Here is a 17,430-nt window from a genome sequence, read left to right as displayed (position 1 = left end):
CTGGAAGAGCAGCTCAGTGTCCCAGGCCTTAAGTCTCCTCACTTGTATGTAGGGACAATACTATCACCTTATCAAAGGTTTACTGTGAAGATAAGAGAAGGCAAGTGAGAAGCTCAGCCCTCCACTAGGCCTGCAGAAGTAGAAACTGTGGCACACTCCTCTAGAGCCTGAGCTTGAAAGCATTTGCAATATCACATTGGGCTGATAATTGCTAGTGAGCTAGGCAAATCCAGGAATGGTCCTCACAACTGACAGGAGGCAGGCCAGGAAGTACCTAGTCACAGTGCTAGGCAGGACTCTTGAGGAACCAGATGGCTTAGAGAAAGATAAGAATTCAAGAACCATCTCTAGGTTTCTATTTTCCCACTTGTCAAACAGTTGACCCCTGTGGGGCTTGTGGTATGAATGATGAGAGGGCGTGTACTGGCAGGCAGAAGCTACTAGAGGAGGCTGGAACTGAAGCTACTTTCAGCTTGGTTCGTCGAATCACTTTTGGGGGAGTTTGAAGCCAGAGTGTGTGTACAGGTGTGGGAAGAGGCAGAAAGGCAGCCTGAGGAGCTTAGACCTTCACCCAGCTTAGCTGGCCTCTTCCTTAGTTTGGTGCTTGGTTTCTCAATAGGCAGAGTGTGATGGTTAAGAACATGGTCCCTGGGTTCAAATCCCAGCTCTGCCACTTATAAGCAGTATAACACTGGAAATTCACTTAATGCAACAATTTCCTCATCCTGAACACTATAATACCTTCTTTCTTTTTTTTTTTTTTTTTTTAATTTGGCCGGGGCTGGGTTTGAACCCGCCACCTCCGGCATATGGGACCGGCGCCCTACCCGCTGAGCCACAGGCGCCGCCCTATAATACCTTCTTTCTTTGTAGGGTTACTAAAAGAATCAAATGAATTCTTGGCACCCTGTAAGGCAGTTTTAAGTAGAAAGTCTCCAGAGTGATGTCTTTGTTACTTCAAGAAAAAAGGGGCTGCCGGGTAACACAGGGGAAGAGGCAAGTGACTTGGGGAGTAGAAGCTTGTGGATGGAGGGCATGTCCATCTCATCATCTTCACTGCACCTTGAGGTGAAGGTGCCTGGTGCCTGGGAGGCATCTGATAAATGCTTGCTGAACTCTGAAGAGTTTCTGAAGAAGGCAGATTCTTTCTGCTCCCTGATGGCTCACATTAAACTTAAAGGTCACTGCTTCCTACTGAGAAACTACATTCTGGTATCTTTCTCCCCTGGGGATAGAAGGCAAAGGTCAGTGAAACTGGTGATGTGGTTGCTTCCTTCTCCTGGGGTGGAAGATTTGAGCCCTCTGGGCTTTTTCCCCCTTAAAGGTCAGCTGTATGGGACATGAGCTCAGTCAGATAAACCAAGGTTCCCTTGGCAGGAAAGGTTATCTGGGATTTTGCTTGGGCTTGAGTCTTGATAACTGTGCTGTGGCCCCTGCCTTCCTCCAATACCCCAAGCTGTGGTTTGTTCCCAAAGGGGCTTGAGGTGGGCTAGGGGAAGGTAGTAGAGGTGAAGGGGATCCTGAAAGAAATCTCAGCTCAGGTACAGCTCTTTATAGTCTTTCAGCAGGCCTCTTTTCTGCCAATCCTCAGGAGACCACAGGTCCAATGGGAGAAGGTGGACAGCCCACCCTCTATAAACTCTCCTTTCGCCTTCGCTTTTGCCAAAACTGTAAAGAACACTAGTTTTGGAATCAGACCCACGCTCAAAACATCACTCAGCCTTTACTAGCTGTGAATCCTGGTGGTCCTTAGAATCCCATAACCCTCTTAGCCTCAGTTTCCCCGTCTTGAATCTTTGGACCTTGTTTGGATCCTGAAGAAGGTTTGACTCCAAGTTTGTAGATATCAGCAGCTCCTGTAGATTCTAACAACACTGTAGACTTCCTTTCAGAAAATTCAATTTAATTGAAAAAGAAAAGTCAATTTAATTTTTGGGTCAACTTTCTAAAAAGTATGATAAAATAATGCTTTACTAAAATTGTTTTCATCAGATTCCATTCTTTTCCACATAAATCTTATGGTAGCTATTTCATTCATCCGACAGTTTTTGGTCCCCATCAGATTTTTCAGTGGACACTGTTGGCCTTCCCTGTATGGTTAGCAGCACCCCTTAGTTTTGTGAGGTATAATTTTCCCAGCCCAAATTTTCTTGCTCTGAATTTCATTAAGCAAATGATTCTTCTGTTAGTTTCTAATCACTAACATATAAATTTTACCATGTGCAGTTTTAGCCGCTATTGGTTTTATTTTCTGTTGATAACATCTCTAAAATTAGTTAAAAGACAATTATTTATTAGCTAATCTATGAGAAATCTGGGGACAATATCCCTCAGTTACTGCTCTAAGAGGAAAGAACAAGGTCTATGGTGTCAAAATCATAGAAGTTCAAAATACTCTGCTAGAACAGTTGGGTAAACATAAGATTTCTTTTGTAAAGTTGTCGAAATAAAGCACATGGCCTAAGACTGGCTTTCAAAACACATTAGAGGCCAGGCATGGTAGCTCACACCTGTAATTTTAGCACTTTGGGAGGCTGAGGTCGGATTGCTTGAGATCAGGAGTTTGAAACCTGCCTGAACAAGAGACCCTGTCTCTACGGGCTCTACGAAATACAGAAAAAATTAGCCAGCAAGATGGCACATGCCTGTAGTCCCAGCTACTTGGGAGGCTGAGGCAGGAGGATGGCTTGAGTGCAGTATTCTGAGGTTGCAGTGAGCTATGATGATGCCATTGCACTCTAGCCTGGGTGACAGAGTAAGATTCTGTCTTTCCTTTTTAAAAAAAGAGAAAAAAAAAAAAAGAAAAAGAAAAAAATACATTGGGTTCTCTCAGTCTGAGAGGGAGGCTGGGCTGTGGGGAAGAACTGGGAGTCTCAAGCCTCTCACAGATGCTGGGGTATAAATGGCTAGAGTTGGGGAGAGGATGCTAGTCATTACAGGAAAGGAGGGATCCAGCGCCTGGAAGTGATTGCCCCTCACCCCACCCGAGGTCTCCCGAGAGATAGGTCTGTCCTTCAAGCAAGTTAGACTGGGTCTGCCACTGTCTTGCTAGTCCAAGTCACTTTGGACCTTCACTGTGCAGGAGAAGGGCTTCTCTAAGCCAGCTAGAGTAAGATTTTGGGGAAGGATTGGTGTAGGACAAACTGACCTCAGTAAAAAGATCAGAGTTGATGTTCTAGCTGTATAACCACCCACTTGAGCCATCCACTCAACTCACTGTGTGCTCTGGGGATATTAGAGAGGCTCATTTGATTCTTCTTAGACCTTTCTGAGGAGTTACTTCCCTTTATTTTATAGGTGGAAAACTGAATGTCAGGCTGGATGTGGTGGCTCAAACACTCTGGGAGACTGAGGTGGATGGATTGCTTGAACTCAGGAGTTTGAGACCAGCCTGAACAAGAGTTTGAGACCCCATCTCTACTAAAAATAGAAAAACTAGCTGGGTGTAATGGCGCATGCCTGTAGTTCCAGCTACTAAGGAGGCTGGAGGAAGAGAATCACTGGAGTCCAAGAGTTTGAGGTTGCTGTGAACTATAACGCCACAGCACTCAACCCCAGGACACAGAGTGAGACTCTGACTCAAAAAAACAAACAAAAAAACACCAAAAAACAAAAAAGAAAAAACCCCCACAAAAACCAAAAACAAAACAATGACAACAACAAAAATCCCTGAGTGTCAGCTGGCCAAGCAGGACCTTGGTCCTGGGGTTGCCTGCTTTGAGCTCATGCTCCCGACTACCACAGTGTCCTGCCAGCATGCCTCCAGTAGTGAGGTCATACTCACCTCGGCATTCAAAGCCTGGTAAGCACATTTTGCTTCTTCTCTCTAGCCTTTTCTTTGTCTACTCTGCTGTGCTCTCAATGTGCACAAACTATACAGCTCCTGGCCTGACCTCTCTCCACTTTATACCTCTTCCAGGTTTCCTGCCCTTCAAAGATGTGTTCAAGTCAAGTTTCTTCCTTCTGGGAACTTTCCTTGGTCTGTTGGCCACCTCTTGATTAGTGGTACTCAGCCTGAGGCTGTATGACTTCAAGGGGGGAAGACAGAAACACGCTGGGACATCTTTGTAGACACAAGCTCAGGGAAGGGTGGTGGCACAATTCCCATTTGGTTTGAGCAGGGCAAGGATGCCAAATGTTTGTTAATGCCCAGGATAGTCCCAGACAGTGGAGAACTGGCCAAAACACTGTTAACACTGCCCGAGGAAGACTGGACTATTACACTCATCCCTACTGTAATGACATCAGTGTGTGGCAATCTGAGCAGTGTGGCAGTGGGAAGAGGATGGGCTTTGGGGCTACACCTGGGTTTGAATCCTGGCTCTGTTGCTTACAAGCTGTGTAATCCTAGCAAATTTCTTTACCTCTCTGAGCTTCAGTTTCCCTGACTTAAAAATAATGCTTACGGAACACATTAAGTGCCAGATACTGTGCTAAAAGCTTTACATATGACCACATAAGGACAGTACTATTAATTTTCTCCACATTTGTGAGGAAACTGAGGCCAGAGAGATCAAGTAACTTGTCTGAGGTCACAGAGCTATTAAGTGGCAGAGTCTGGATTCAAAGTCAGGTAGTCAAATTCCAGAGCCTGCACTCCCAACTTCACCACAGCCTCACTCTCCTTATGAAATAAGATCAAGTGCGAGGAGCCGAGCACAGTACATGGTGCGTGGCAGGCAAAAACACCTGGCAGATGGCACTGGGATTACTCACCTCAGTACCATGAATTATTATCCACAAATAATGTTCCTAACAACTGTGGTGGTGGGAAAACACCTACTAGATACTCTTATTCCCTGTAAGGAAACTGTGGCCCAGAGAGGTTATAGGTCTTGTCCTGGTCATCTATAGTTTGACAGCCAGGATTCAAAACCTGGCTCTAAGTGAAGGCAAAGGTCATGTTCTCATCCAAGACCCTGTGTTGGCTCCTGAGAAAGCTGCTTCAAATGTTGCAGAGAGGTGCCTTCTGACCTGATGGTGTGGGACAGGGCCAGGATTCCCAGCACGAAGAAATACATGGACAGCAAGAGGTTGATGTACTCCTGGGAGAATATCTGAGGCAAAAATACAAAGAGAAACAGGAAGTCAGGGTTGCTGGTGGCTAGGAGGAAACCAGAGTCCCCACTTCTCTTCTGGAGGTTGGTCTCACCCTTCTGGAGTTGGGGTGAGGAAGAGTCTTAGACAATAAAATACTAGAGGCCTTGTAGTGATGGCAGCTGTGGGGAAAAAGGGGGAACCTCAAGCACCCCAAAGGAGTCTGTAGTTTTCTATTTGGTGGCTTCATTACCTGGAGACAGGCAAGTAATTGTGTTTGTGCCCTACACGGGAGTACTGGGGGTGGGTAGGGAAGCCTGAAGAGCCCCAAGAAAGCTGTTGGAACCTCAGAACTTGTTCTCCCGTGTTTCCTGCTCTGCTCAAAACCCCCGGCAGCTCCCCCGGAGTGGTGCCCTGGGCTCCAGGCCTGCCAGTTATAAGACATGCACGTGCCTCACTCCGTCCCCCACACCCTTGCTCTTCTGAAAATTCCTGCTACAGTGATGGCTGCAAGTTATGACAGTAGCCTTGTCAGTTGTTTCTTGGTTTATTATTGTTAGGTGAAATTGAGAAATATTCTCTGTCACGATGCTCCCAATTCAACTGTCGCATGTTATTAATTTTGGACTTTGGTAAGGCTGTGCCATATAGCTCCATTTTTGCTGCATTGTCTGCTGAATGTGCTACTGTGATGGCGTCTAACTGAATGACGTGCTGCCGCATGGGGCGTACAGGTCTAACCACTCTCAAGCTGGGCTCTTTGGAATCTGTTTAAATGCCTGTCTGATCATGTCACTGTCTCATGTCAAGTCTCTCTAGGGCTTCCCTCTGCTATCATAAGCTAAAGGCCCACATCCTCCTGCTGGCCTCTCTCGGGCACTGTGGTGACCACTGCAGCCCTTCTGAGCCTTGGCTCACATACCTTCTTTTGTTCCACGTGCTGCAGCTACACTGGCCTTTTTTGCAGCACCTTGTCTGTGCCACATTTCCACCCACAGGCAGACTATGCAGACACTTCTGCTGAATGAGATGTCTGCCTCTCCTTTCACCTAAGCCACCCCAATGCAGGCTTCTTGGGCTCCTAGCTCTGGCAGTTTCCTTGACACAGCCACCCCTCAGTGATCCAGCACATATTTATTTACTGACTGCTCACTATGCCCCAACAATGAGGACAGGGCATTGTGGTAACACTAGGGCTACAGCAAGGAGTGAGGCAAAGTCCCTGCCCTCACAGACTGCACGTGCTGGGACAGGGGAAGAATTTTAACAGAAACAATTACACCCAATATTCTGTCGGGTAGTGTTGGGTGCTAAGAAGAAAAGCAAAGCAGAGCAAGGGGTAGAGCGAAGGGGGAGAACTGCTACTTTCAATAGGTGGCCAGGGAAAGCTTCGGGGTGAAAGGACACTGGTGGAGAACCCTCCATGAAGTAAGGGAGCAGACTGTGAGGGGAGCTGGCAGAGAGATAAGGCAGTGGGAAGGGCAGGTGCAGAGGCCCTGAGGTGGGTGCATGTTCATGTGTGCAGGGACCAGTGGGGCCTGTGAGCCTGGTGCAGAGGGAGCAGGGCCAAGAATCAGGAGATGTAGTGCTCTGGAGAAGACTTTAGGTTCATCTGGGCAAGACAGGCTGGTACCGAGTGCTGAGGGCAGAGCTATGACATGACCGACTGGCATGAAAGGATCCCTCTGCTGCTGTGGAAGATAGACCCTGCAAGGCAGGACTGAAAGTAGAGAGCCCAGTGAGAAGGGCACTGCATGACCCAGCAGGGGGAGATAGGGTCCCAACTGGGACAAGGGAGGGGGAAGTGATGAGCAGTGGGAAGACTCCAGATCTGTTCTGGGACTGAAGCTGCACCATGTGGGGAGAGGCTGGTTATGAGGGCAGAGAGACAGGAGCAGGTGGTTCCTGGGGTCTGAGTGAGAAGCTGGGCAGACGGAGGAGCTGTCACCTTGGATGAGGGCTTGGGCAAGAGCGGGGCTTCTACCCTAGGCTAGTTCTGCTAGATTTTTGGGGTTCTATGGACCCTGCCCTCACATCTATCTGTGTGATAGGATGGTCAGCTATTTTTTCTCACTTTGGTGTCCCCAGAACCCAGCACAAGACCTGAAGTAGTAGGCACTCAATAAATGCATAAAGCTTGAATGAGGCCTATGTGAATATGAGGCCTATGTGAATGCTACAAGAAACAGGCCTGTGAATGAATTTAGCAGGCATATGGAGTCTCTATGAAGATGTGTACCTCTCATACTCTGTTCTTTCATTGTGGACCCTTGGGAAAAATCTCTCTCTAGCCATACCTTTAAGCTTCTGGTTGGTTTGACTGTGGGCTATGTGAATAGGACATCAAGTCTCACTGTCCTTTGTACTTGGGCTGCAAAAAAAGAGCCACACCTATGGCCCTTGCCATAAAGGCTCCCACCCATGGGCCCTTCTTCTGCCTGACTGGCTGAACTGCTCCCTGGGAGCTCCTCCTATGTGGCCCCTGTGTGGCGTGCCATGCTTCCCTCTCTAGGACCTCTGAGTATAAATGCTTTTGTGTCATAGGCCTGAGCATAATTTCCAGGGCTGTGTTGGGTGACCCTTAAAGACTCCAAAGGGGAACTTATTCCCCTATCTCAAACACAACTGGGGATGAGGATGGATCATTCTAAACTCAGGTGGCGAGTTCCTCAAAGAGGCCTATGTAATGAAAGGATCTGTCATACTCCCAAGTCCTAGAGAGGGAGTGCTTTTGTTGGGAGTCAGGGAGGAGCACACAAGCAAAAGGCATGAGGGGACTGACTTGTATGTGGTCTAGGCCACAGTCAGGGAAGGGCAAGAAGGGGAAGTTATGGCAGGGACCAGTTATGGTGTACCTGGGTGCCTGGTGGGGCATTCAAGCCTGTCTGTGGGGATGGTAAGGTATGAGGAAAATATGAAGTGTTAAAAATGTACTCCAGTGCTCCCCTCGGAAAGAGGAGAGGGAAGGGGCTGAGGAGGAGCTACTGTGGTAGGCTGTTTTTCAGTTTAGCAAAACCAACCAAGGAAGCAGCCATTAGGCTGGAGTGCAGGAGGAGCCCAGGGGCTGCCCTGTTCACCAGGAAGCTGCCTTTTAGAAATCTCAGCATGGACACTCTAGAGGTAAGAGAAGAGGTACACTCTGTGCTTCTGCACAGGGCAGGCTGCAGCTTACCTGCCCAGAGAGGAGGAGAGGCTGAGCAACAGGAAGCCAGTGCCTTAAATAAAAATGTTCACACCCACTACTGCCAGAAATTCCTATTTGGGACATCTGGCTTAAGGAAAGAATCCTAAATACTAAAAATGTTAGAAGGTCTTAAAGCAAAGGACTGGGTATGTATTCCTGGTGCTTAGCACAGCAGACTTGAGAAATATCTGCCAAAAGCAAAGCTAGAAGCAATGGGCTAGATGTACACAGAGCCACAGTTGGGGAGAGCTCAAAAGTATAGGGGAGAGAAAGGAAACAGAGATGCATTGCACAGTTCTATTTAAGGAAACTCAACTCTCACAGATGCACACAGATACACCAACACTATTTATAAAAAACACACATATCCGAGGACATAAATCAAACACATTAGAGCAGGCATCTCTGGCAGAGAGGGAAATGAAGGTGGGAAATGGAACTGGGTATTGGGGTGAAGGAGGGAAAAGGAAGTGGGATCCTAGCATGGACTGAGGATGGTATGCTATGAACCAAGGCATTGGATAAATTCAGTTCTTCACCCCAGATCCAGGAAAAACAGGAAAAAAAAAATCAGTGATTACTCAATATTATTTAATACACTCTTATTTATAAGAGTAAACATCAGAATGACATTTTCTGTTTTAAGTGAGTGGGATGCTATAAATCAACTGCGCTATATATTTTAAAACCATTGAAAAGAGTATTTCTGATCCAACAATGAGGGAGCTATGGAATAAGAAACGGGTTAAAAATCATGCTTTTGATTCACTCACAGACTGGTAAACACTAAAAATTTTGGTGCTACCTAATGTAGGTGAGGGTCTGGGCAACCCAGCACATTTCTGTTAGTAGTAACATAAAATGGTATAATCCTTTCAGAGAGCAATTTGGTACTAGCTAAGGAGAAATGAGATACAGACTGGGTACAGTGGCTCACACCTGCAATCCCACTACTTTGGGAGGCTGAGGGGGGAAAATTGCTTGAGCCACGAGTTCAACACCAGACTGGACAACACAGTAAGATCTCACCTCTTTCAAAAAAAAAAAAAAGAAAGAAAAGAAAAATCAGCCTGGTGAGGTGGGAAAATTGCTTGAGCCAGGAGTTGAAGACCAGACTGGACAACACAGTAAGACCTCACCTCTTAAAAAAACAACAACAAAAAAAGAAAAATCAGCCTGGTGTGGTGTAAGCACCTGTAGTCTCAGAAGGCTGAGGTGAGAGGATGACTTGAATCCAGGAGTTGGAGGCTACAGTGAGCTACGATCATTCCACTGCACTCCAGGTTAGGCAATAGAGCAAGACCTCATCTTTTTAAAAAAAAGTAGATGCTGTTTGATCTGGTAATCCTAAAATATGCTTGAAGAAAATATGTGCATGAAAATATTCATGGCGATACTACTGTTACCTCAAAACTGGACACATGTCAATATCCTCAGAGGTACACTGTAAAACAGACCGGTGAATAGCTGTGAACAAAAATGAGGTAGATTTGACTGTGTTGATACAAAAATACCTTTGTGCTAAGAGTCATATGTTTTACATATTTAAATATTTTAACAAAAGTGTAGGTCTACATATAAGAGATTCAAAGAAACTATACTGGGGAACGATTGTGGCTCATTTATTTGTACCTTTCCTGAGGTTAAAAAAAGTTTTTTAACCATGTACATGGATTTTTAAAATGTAAATTAAAATTAGTATTGTGGAATTTTTAATGATCAGGAAAAAGCACTCATGATGTACTATTAAAAAAATAAGAAGTGAGGCGGGGCGTGGTTGCTCACACCTGTAATCCTAGTATTCTGGGAGGCTGAGATGGGTGGACTGCTTGAGCTCAGGAGTTCAAGACCAGCCTGAGCAAGAGCTTGAGACCCTGTCTCTACCAAAAATAGAAAAACTAGCTGGGTGTAGTGGTACAGGTCTGTAATTCTACATACTCGGGAGGCTGAAGCAAGAGGATCACTTGAGCCTAAGAGTTTGAAGTTGTGTTGAGCTATGATGCCACAGCACTCTACTGAGGGTGACAAAATATGATTCTGTCTCCAAAAAAAAAGAAGATATAATATCTTTTTATGCTTATCAAAAGTCAAAGGATATATGCCAAAAACTTAACAGTGAATACCTCTGTATTGTGAAATTTACTTGTCTCTCTCGATATCCTTTAAGTTTTCTGTATATATTAACTTTTACAATTCAGAAAATCCAGAAAACAGTTCAGTTATATTGAGAAGAGTTTGCAGTAACATGAGAAAATGCTTATGAAGTTATTAATGTGCAGTGAACAAAGCAGCTCCACACTGAATACACCATGTGCTCACAGCTATGGAGAGACCATGCACAGGGAGAAAGAGTGGAAGGACACACCTCCAAAGGGAGACTGTAACTGTCTCTGGTAGTGGGGTTTTGGATGATTTCTGTGTTTCCCTTTTTACTTTTCTGTGTATTCCAGGTTTTCAACACTGAGCCTGTGTAACTTTTATTGGGAAAATAAACCTCGATAAATTAAAAAAAAAAGTGATTAGTATGACAGCAGTATGTCTGAGACACAAGCTATACCCCACCCCAACATAAACAGTACGATGAAACCAAACTGGTATCACGATAACAGAACAACGTGCTACATGGAGAAAAGAAACAGGGATGGTGGGAAAGGGCCCCAAACACCAACAGTGGTTGTCTTTGGGTGGGATTATGGGTGAATTATTAATTTTTCTCTGCTCTTTATTTTCTATAAATGAACATGCATGGCTCCTGTGATGGGAAAAATAAAACAAAATAAAACAAAGTCATTTAAACCAAATGACAAGACAAGTGGCTAAAGACTTACTTTGAAAAAGAGGTAGAGCCCCAAGAGCGTGCAGCTGGCGATGATGGGGAAGCGGGCAGCATCCCGGCTGGTGATTGTTTCGGGCATGTCCGAAGCATTCTAAAGAGAAGAGTGGCACTAGCTGAGCTGGATCCTGGTGGGAATTTGATGCCCTTCTCTCCCCCTCCTTCCATTCCACTCAGTTAGGTGCCTCAGGCTTTGCTACTGCTGTTCCCTCTGCCAGGGGGCGCTGCCTACCTCACACCAGGGCAAGATGCTCTGATCCCACCATTTTGCCATAAGGAGATCTGGACCCTGATAGAGACAGTCCAGGGAGAATCCAGGGCACAGGTGGCACGCCTTGGGACAAAGTGTATGGCAGAGGCTGCTCTAGTATAACTTAGAATAACTAAGAGAAGAACACCTGGACACTGGTGATGTCAGAGCAGTCTCAGACCTCATGAGGAACACCATCTCCCATTTTCTTATGGATTGGCTAAGACAGAAATATGGTTAGTCTTTCATCCAGTAGGTTTTGAATATTACGAATTGAAATAAACTAATACCAAATAAAACTGACAATGGCTAAAACAGCAAATGGGGAGACACCAAATGCGAGGAGAAGCAAATCTTGACAAAACTTAGGAAATTTGACTGGGAAACAGAGGAAAAGTAAAAGGCACATTTAAATTTACAATGGCAGATTCTATGATCAGGGAAGAATGTGATGTGGGTAAAGAGCTGATGAAGGATAAATATTTGTATGAAAAAGAACTGAATGCAATAAAAATAATTTTAGTTTTATAAAAATGGAAGGAAATTGAAAATGAGTTGACAGTGCAATGCAGAAATTAAATTAGCTTCACAGAATTCATGCCAAAGGACTTCCTAATGAAAATTCATCAATGATAGTATAAATTTGTAGTCAAACACATTCAAAAGCTTCCAGGATCACAATGCTCTCTACATGCCCTGTCTCTGTTAGACAAAATCCTCAGGGTTCTCAAAGGGCCCAGCAAATATTACTGCTACAAAGCTGTTTCAGGAATTTCCCTGCTAGAACGAGCCTACCTCTCAACTATTTTATTTCACACCGAAAAGTCCCAGCAATGGCAGATTAAAGCTCTCCTTATAATGAAAGTGACATTCTTTCCATAGGAACCACAGGTTCATTACAGTGCCTGAGATTTTACCATCAAATGTCCATCCTGTGAATAAAGCACCAGCATCCCTGGAGAAGGGATTCATTGAGTTGTAGAGTCTCACTGGTATTTTGGTTCATAGCTGGCTCTTAAACACCAACAGGAAAAAACCTGCTAAGAGAGAAGCTGTCTGGAGAAGGCAGACTTTGGCTGTGGGAGGACCTAGTGGCCCAGGGTGGACAACAGCAAAGGTGAAAGAGAGGGGCAGAGGGCAGCACATTTGTGAAATGATCACTGGGAGAGGGGGTTGTGGGGAATGGGCATGCGTACACAGCACTGGCCAGAGTACAACCTGTCCAGCCTTTTGGAAAGGGCTATTTGGCAGGATGCATCAAATCATAACTTGGATGTGCCCAAGGATACAAAGAGAAGATTCACAGAATAGGAACTACAAATGGCTCTTAAACATAAAAAAGGAATGTCCATTCTCATTCTTTTTTTTTTTTTTTTTTTGAGATGAGTCTCATTATATCGTCCTTTGGTTAGAGTGCTGTGCCATCACAGCTCGCAGCAACCTCGAACTCTTGGACTTAAGCAATTCTCTTGTGTCAGAAGCTGGGACTACAGGCGCCCGCCACAATGTCCAGCTATTTTTTTTTTGTCATTATTGTAGTTGTCATCGTTGTTTGGCAGGCCCAGGCCGGGTTCGAATCCACCAGCTCCAGTGTATGTGGCTGGTGCTGTAACCACTGAGCTATGGGCACCGAGCCTCCATTCTCATTCTTAAAAAGAGAAGCTCAAATTAAAGTACACTGAGATTCCAGTTTTCATCTGTCAGAGCGGCAAGGAGCCACATGTTTGGAAACATACTGAGTTGGTGAGGCTGCATAGAAAGAAGCAATCCTGTAGAAAGCAAAACATGTCTGTATCAAAACCACAGGTGCACATACCCTCTGACAAAGTGATACCACTTCTGGGATCCATTTTGCTACAGATAATTCTCATGTAAGTAAAATGATGCTATAAAGTACGCCCAAGGTATTCATTGCTGTTAATGGCTTGCTGGGAGACTGAGGCTAATTATTTGCTCTTTGGGCCTCAGTTAACTTATCTCTCAAACCAGATGACAACCTCTAGCTTCACTTACCAAAAAGGCTAAGAGCCTTAAACCAAATGAAATACAATGCAAAAGAGCCGGACAAAGGAAATTGTGCCCACAGGAACAGCCGTGATTATCAGGGAAAGGCTAGCAAGGAGGCCTTTAACCAAACCCTTAACACATGTATGGCTGTGGTGCCCCACACACTGGGCTGGAAGGTAGACCCTCGCTCTGGAGGCACGGGGGTAGCTCTGCATGACTCATCCTGGCAGCTCTGCCAGGAGGTGGGGTGGTGTGGTGAGCCATACTGACAGAGAGGCCCACTTCCTTCCTTCTCTCCTCTCTCTCAGCCCTTGTTTTCTGCTTTTGGCAGCAGTGTGCTGTGGGACTCGGACAAGTATTCCTCACCCTCTGTGCTCCTTGACATATTCAATACATTTCCTGCATAGCAATTGTGTACAAAAATGAATCAGCCCCTGGCCAAGTGTGGTGGCTTATGGTTGTAATCCTAGCACTCTCAGACACTGAGGTAAAATGACTGCCTGAGGCCAAGAGTTTGAGACCAGCCTGAGCTGGTAGAGACCCCATCTCTACTAAAAATAGAAAATCTATCTGGTGCCTATAGCCCCAGCTACTCAGGAGGCTGAGGCAAGAGGACTGACTGAGCCCAAGAGTTTGAGGTTGCTGTAAGCAAACAAAGAAGCCATGGCACTCTACCCATCTCCCAAAAAAAAAAAAAAAAAAAAATATTGTACCCTCAATGAATCCCTAACAATAAAAAAATAAAAAAAAAAAAATTAGCCAGGCATGGTGGCTGGTGCCTAGAGTAGCTATAGTTCCAGCTATTTGGGAGGCTAATGCAAGAGGATCACTTAAGCCCGGGAGTTTGAGGTTGCTGTCAGCCGCGATGATGCCACTGTACTCTAGCCTGGATGATAAGACAAAGACAACTTCTAGCTTGGTAAACCCTTCCTTTCCTTGAGATTCCAGTTTTCATCTGTCAGAATGGCAAGAAGCCACATTTTTGGAAACATACTGAGTTGGCGAGGCTGGAAAAAAAAAAAAGACAGTTCCTGAATCAAAGAGTTCACAGGCAGGTAGGTTAAAAGCTTGACAAGTGAATAGAATATTACAACGCAGCGTGACACATGACAAAACAGACATGTATAATGGTATGAAACACAGTATGAAACGCCACTTGGCTCAGAGGACTCTAAGGTCAAAAAGCCCAGTCTGACTCCAGTTGTACTTCTTTCCAGCTGTGGGACTTTGGGAAAGTTATTTTCTCCCCCCTCATTTTCTGAGAGCCTCAGTTCCCTCAGGGGCAAAGGCATCAGAGGATTCTGATTTCTGCACAGGAGTGCTTAGAATTGCATCTGGAGTCATCACTTAAGGTCTCTCTATATGCTGTTTATATCACTGCTATGTATGAGGGCATCAGGAGAAAGCAGATGAGACCCCATTTCTGCAGAGGAAGAAAGTGTCAGAGGTGGCTAGAGCAGATGCACTTAAGCAAGGCATGCCATACAGTAGGAGCCAGATATACACTGAGGAGTTTGCTCTGTGTTCAAGGAAAAGAAGGGTTTACCAGGCAGAAGGACCTGTGAGTACAGAGGTTCAGGGCTATGACTTTGTGGCTTCACCTACAAACTAGTGTTACAGCTCATTTCCATATATTCTTTTCAATTCATTGGGTAGATACCCTGGGTGGGAAAATGCTTAATACTATTCAATGACAAACCAAGGTTGGACAGATGCTTCACCACACAGAGGAATCTGGTCTCCTTTGTGGGTGACTGTTATAAATATGTCCCACAGCAATGTTGAGTCAGAATGGGAGACCTGAAATGTGAATGATGGAAACAATAATAAAGATAACATTTACTGAGAACGTTGTGTGTTAAGCACTGTTCAAGGTGCTTTACATGAATTCACCCTTACAAAAAACCCACAAAGCAGTACTTTTAATAGGTCCATTTTACAGATGAGGAAACTGAGGCTCAGAGAGGAGCAAAGTAATTTGCTTAGAACACACAGTTGGCAGAGCCAGGAATTCAAAGTAAGACAGTTCCAGACCCTAAACTCCTTTTTTTTTGAGAAAGAGTCTCATTATGCTGCCCTTGGTAGAGTGCTCTGGCATCACAGCTCACAGCAACCTCAAACTCTTGGGCTTAAGCAATTCTCTTGCCTCAGCCACCCAAGCAGTTAGGAATATAGGCGCTCACCACAATGTCAACAGGCGTTTTTTTTGCAGTCGTCATTGTTTTAGCTGGACTGGGCCAGGTTCGAACCTGCCAGCCTTGGTGTATGTGGCTGGCGCCGTAACCATGGTGCTACAGGCACCCCCGAGACCCCAAACTCTTGGCAACTATTTCCTAGAGGACCTCTCTTTCCTACCTGGAACTTTCTGTTGGCAAGTGTGATGCTCCAGAAGCTGAGAGCTTTCTGAAGAACAGAATGCTGGCAGCAACTGAAAAGTTCATCTTTGTAGTTACAAAAACACTAAAAGTTGTTAGGACTCTTACCAATTTGATTGGGATTTTTCAATCAGATGCACATATACAAATACAATAGTTCCTGAAACACAATTAGAGTGGGGAAAAAAGCTGACATAATAGCAGAAATAAATTTAGCTTCCAATGTTCAGTTATCAGGGCGGAAGCAAAAGCAGTAAGGGAAGACAGATGCCCAGCTTGCAGCCATAGGCAGGGCTCAAGCTCTGGGAGCACTGCTTCCAGGCCATGCCCTGGGAATTATCCAGAATTCATGTACCATTCTGGTATTGTTGCCCCAGCTGGAGACCCCAGGGTTTCCTTCCCTTATCAGCACATTTAGTCACTCACCTCCCCACAATTGTGTTTCCAGAACCCACCTCTCACTCCCCTTCTTTGGCCGCCACTGCCACCCTCACCACAATCCTGGTGCCTTGATCTTGTCTCCTTATACTTCCTTCTCTCTCTGTCTATCATCTTCCCTGCCAGGAGCTCTTTCTAAGGCCTCCATCTGACTGTATCACTACCTGCTAAAAAACCTCCGGAGAATTAGCTATTAGGCAGCCATTAAACAAGAATTGAGGTCACTGCTGGGGGGAGAGTAAACTGATACAACTTCTACAGTGGATCAGTTGGTAAAATCTATCTAAATAAAAAATGCACACAGCCTACAACCCAGTAAATCAATTTTGAGAAATTTAACCTACAAATAACTCAAATACATTGCTGGGTCCAACTAGAGTTTCTAATTCAGAATTTGTATTTTTAACCAGTTCTCAGGTGATACTGATGCTGCTGGTCCAGGCACCATACTGAGAGGACTTTAGAAGTGCTCTAAACAAATTTTGGGGTACCGGTGGATACAACACAGCTGTTAAAGAAGAGTCCATAACATATATACCGACATAATTGGATCTCCAACACATATTTGGTGAAAAAAACAAGATGTGAAAGCGTGTGTGTGTGTATGTGCATACACATATATAATATGTAACAGTTACATTTAAAAAAAAGTGGTGGGGGAATCACATGCTTATTTATTTGTAAAAGCACAGACTCTCCCAAGATAGACATATAAGAAAACAGGTGACAGGGGCTGCCTCTGGGGAAGGAAATTGGGCAGCTTGGGTGGGAGGGAGACTTTCACTGTGTACCCCTTTGTACCCTTTGAATTCAGGACCACGGACATGTACTCCCCACCATAAAAGGATGAGACAGAGTAACATGTGTTGATATAGAAAAATAACCAAAGAAAAAAATCAAGTTGCAGAGCAATACGTATTGCATAATCCCATTTTTATAAAAATAAATAAATTTACATGTGTATATACACAGGCCCAAACATTGTATGTTAAGTATATACACAGAAAAAGTTCTGGATGATTACACACTGAACAGCTAATTGGAAGTAGCGTGTAACTTGTTTCAAGGAGTAATACTGAGGTTTTTTCCTTACACTTCTGCAGTGCTTGAATTTTTTATAAGTATGTAGTATTTTTGTAACTACAGTAGAACCTCCATAGTTGATGACCTTCCTACACTGACCACCTTGTTAAGTTTATTTAATTTTCATAGACTGGACAAGCACCACATGTATTCAATGTACAGTAGGCCTAGTTCCTTATGTTGACCAGTTTGTTATAGTCCCTTGGTCAACTTAAGAGGTTCT

General features: G+C 44.7%; 1 protein-coding gene across 3 annotated transcripts in view; it reads right to left on the bottom strand.

Moving 5' to 3' along the window:
• The window catches only part of HM13 (histocompatibility minor 13), a 50,132-nt gene that overhangs the window by 27,540 nt on the left and 5,162 nt on the right, over positions 1–17,430 (bottom strand). For all 3 annotated transcript variants that reach the window (XM_053574131.1, XM_053574133.1, XM_053574132.1), the window contains exons 2-3: positions 11,050–11,148; positions 4,975–5,057 (exon numbers count right to left, since the gene is read on the bottom strand). In XM_053574131.1, the coding sequence (XP_053430106.1) occupies positions 4,975–5,057; positions 11,050–11,148 (182 nt within the window). The remainder of the gene's footprint in view (positions 1–4,974; positions 5,058–11,049; positions 11,149–17,430) is intronic.

Source organism: Nycticebus coucang, chromosome 21 (genome assembly GCF_027406575.1).
Source record: "Nycticebus coucang isolate mNycCou1 chromosome 21, mNycCou1.pri, whole genome shotgun sequence".
NCBI lineage: Eukaryota > Metazoa > Chordata > Mammalia > Primates > Lorisidae > Nycticebus > Nycticebus coucang.
The sequence above is the reverse complement of the archived record's forward strand: the minus strand, read 5'-3'. Positions and strand labels throughout refer to the sequence as shown.